Source organism: Marmota marmota, unplaced genomic scaffold (genome assembly GCF_001458135.2).
Source record: "Marmota marmota marmota unplaced genomic scaffold, marMar, whole genome shotgun sequence".
In the NCBI taxonomy this organism is placed as follows: domain Eukaryota; kingdom Metazoa; phylum Chordata; class Mammalia; order Rodentia; family Sciuridae; genus Marmota; species Marmota marmota.
In genome coordinates this window covers 13,946,597-13,949,057 of record NW_026000229.1, presented here as the reverse complement: position 1 = coordinate 13,949,057, position 2,461 = coordinate 13,946,597, and the positions used below count along the sequence as shown (strand labels likewise).

The 2,461-nt window shown below is 64.9% G+C and overlaps 1 protein-coding gene across 1 annotated transcript in view; it reads left to right on the top strand.

Annotated features, from left to right (window-relative positions):
- Nucleotides 1-275: 275 nt before the first annotated feature.
- Skor1 (SKI family transcriptional corepressor 1) overlaps nucleotides 276-2,461 on the top strand; it is an 8,619-nt gene continuing 6,433 nt past the window's right edge. The window contains 3 exon segments of the mRNA XM_048793509.1: nucleotides 276-338; nucleotides 340-383; nucleotides 607-2,448. Coding sequence (XP_048649466.1) covers nucleotides 276-338; nucleotides 340-383; nucleotides 607-2,448 — 1,949 coding nt within the window.

Below are 2,461 nucleotides of genomic sequence, written 5' to 3'. Positions count from 1 at the left end.
GGTTCAGCACCACGAACAGCGGTCGCCTCTGTCTCTCCCCCTCCCATGCAGCCCTGGGTTCCTCCTCCTTCTCCCCCACCCCACCTCCTGCAGTCTGGAGATGGGCAGTGTCCGCCCCTCCTTCGCCTCCCCGCTCCTTGCACTGCCCCCTCCCGCCCACGTGCATGCGCGACTGAGCAGAGGGGCCACCGTCCCCGAAGTCCGGGCCGGCAGGGCAGGTTGCGAGGGTGGCTGAAGGCGCGTGGATCTGGGCGCCAGAAAGCCTGGACTTCGAAATGGCATTGCTGTGTGGCCTTGGGCAAGTCACTCTCCATCTCTGGGTCCCACTTCCTTCCCAATACAAAAAAAGGAATTGGGTTTCTTGCAGCTGGGGCATTTCTGAGGTCTTCATTACCCCTTCTCCTACCTCAAACCCCAGGGGCTTTAGTTCCGGCACCACCACGGGTCTGAATAACAAAAGGCGCCCGTCCAGGGAACAACTGAGCTTGAATCCCCACTGCCTATACCTTCGGTGCGCCCGACTTGGCGCGCCCAGCTGGGCGGGCCCGGGACTAGGCGAAGGCGCTGAAAATGGCTCATCTGCTCTCTGCTTTCTCTGTTTCTTAGGAGCGGCGGCATGGAGGCTCTCACCACTCAGCTGGGGCCGGGGCGCGAGGGCAGCTCCTCTCCAAACTCCAAACAGGAGCTGCAGCCTTACTCGGGCTCCAGCGCCCTTAAACCTAACCAGGTGGGAGAGACGTCGCTGTATGGGGTGCCTATCGTGTCTCTTGTCATCGACGGCCAGGAGCGCCTGTGCCTGGCGCAAATCTCCAACACTCTTCTCAAGAACTACAGCTACAATGAGATCCACAACCGACGAGTGGCTCTGGGTATCACGTGCGTGCAGTGTACGCCGGTGCAGCTGGAGATTCTACGTCGGGCCGGGGCCATGCCCATCTCCTCGCGCCGCTGCGGCATGATCACCAAGCGTGAGGCCGAACGCCTGTGCAAGTCATTCCTGGGCGAGCACAAACCACCCAAACTGCCCGAGAACTTCGCCTTTGATGTGGTGCATGAGTGTGCTTGGGGCTCGCGTGGCAGCTTCATCCCTGCGCGCTACAACAGTTCGCGTGCCAAGTGCATCAAGTGCGGCTACTGCAGCATGTACTTCTCGCCTAACAAGTTCATCTTCCACTCGCACCGCACACCCGATGCCAAGTATACTCAGCCCGACGCCGCCAACTTCAACTCCTGGCGTCGTCACCTCAAACTCAGTGACAAGTCGGCCACAGACGAACTGAGCCACGCTTGGGAGGACGTCAAGGCTATGTTTAATGGTGGCACGCGCAAGCGGACCTTCTCGCTGCAAGGAGGTGGCGGAGGAGGCGCTAATGGCGGGTCCGGTGGTCAAGGGAAGGGTGGAACTGGTGGCGGTGGTGGCGGGGGTCCAGGGTGCGCCGAAATGGCCCCAGGCCCACCGCCCCACAAAAGCCTGCGCTGTGGTGAAGATGAGGCGGCCGGGCCTCCGGGTCCACCTCCTCCCCACCCACAGCGCGGACTTGGCCTGGCGGGAGGAGCTAGCGGCCCCACAGGCCCTGGAGGGCCTGGTGGCAGCGCAGGCGTACGTAGCTACCCCGTGATCCCGGTGCCCAGCAAAGGCTTTGGCCTCTTGCAAAAGCTGCCCCCGCCACTTTTCCCTCATCCTTATGGTTTTCCCACGGCCTTCGGCCTATGCCCCAAAAAGGACGACCCAGTATTGGGTGCAGGTGAACCCAAGGGCGGCCCTGGCACTGGGAGCGGCGGCGGCGCGGGCACTGGTGCCGGTGCAGGTGGCCCGGGAACCGGCCACTTGCCCCCAGGAGCAGGGGCCGGCCCGGGCGGCGGTACCATGTTCTGGGGGCATCAACCTTCTGGGGCAGCGAAGGATGCAGCAGCGGTAGCTGCAGCGGCGGCCGCCGCCACTGTGTACCCGACGTTCCCCATGTTCTGGCCAGCTGCAGGCAGTCTCCCGGTGCCGCCCTACCCCGCCGCGCAGAGCCAAGCAAAGGCCGTAGCGGCTGCTGTAGCAGCGGCGGCGGCGGCAGCGGCGGCGGCTGCTGGCGGCGGCGGCCCAGAGCCCCTGGACGGTGCTGAGTCAGCCAAGGACAGCGGCCTCGGAGCTGAGGAGCGCTGCCCGAGTGCATTGTCCCGCGGGCCCCTGGACGAGGACGGCGCTGACGAGGCACTACCACCACCCCTGCCCCCCCTGGCCCCTCCACCGCCTCCGCCAGCACGCAAGGGCTCTTACGTGTCTGCCTTCCGACCTGTGGTCAAGGACACCGAGAGTATTGCCAAGCTGTATGGTAGCGCCCGAGAGGTGTACAGCGCGGGGCCTGCTCGTGGGCCAGGGCCAGGCGCGGGGACAGGCGGCGGCTACGTGAGCCCAGATTTTCTGAGCGAGGGCAGCTCCAGCTACCATTCCGCCTCGCCCGACGTGGACACC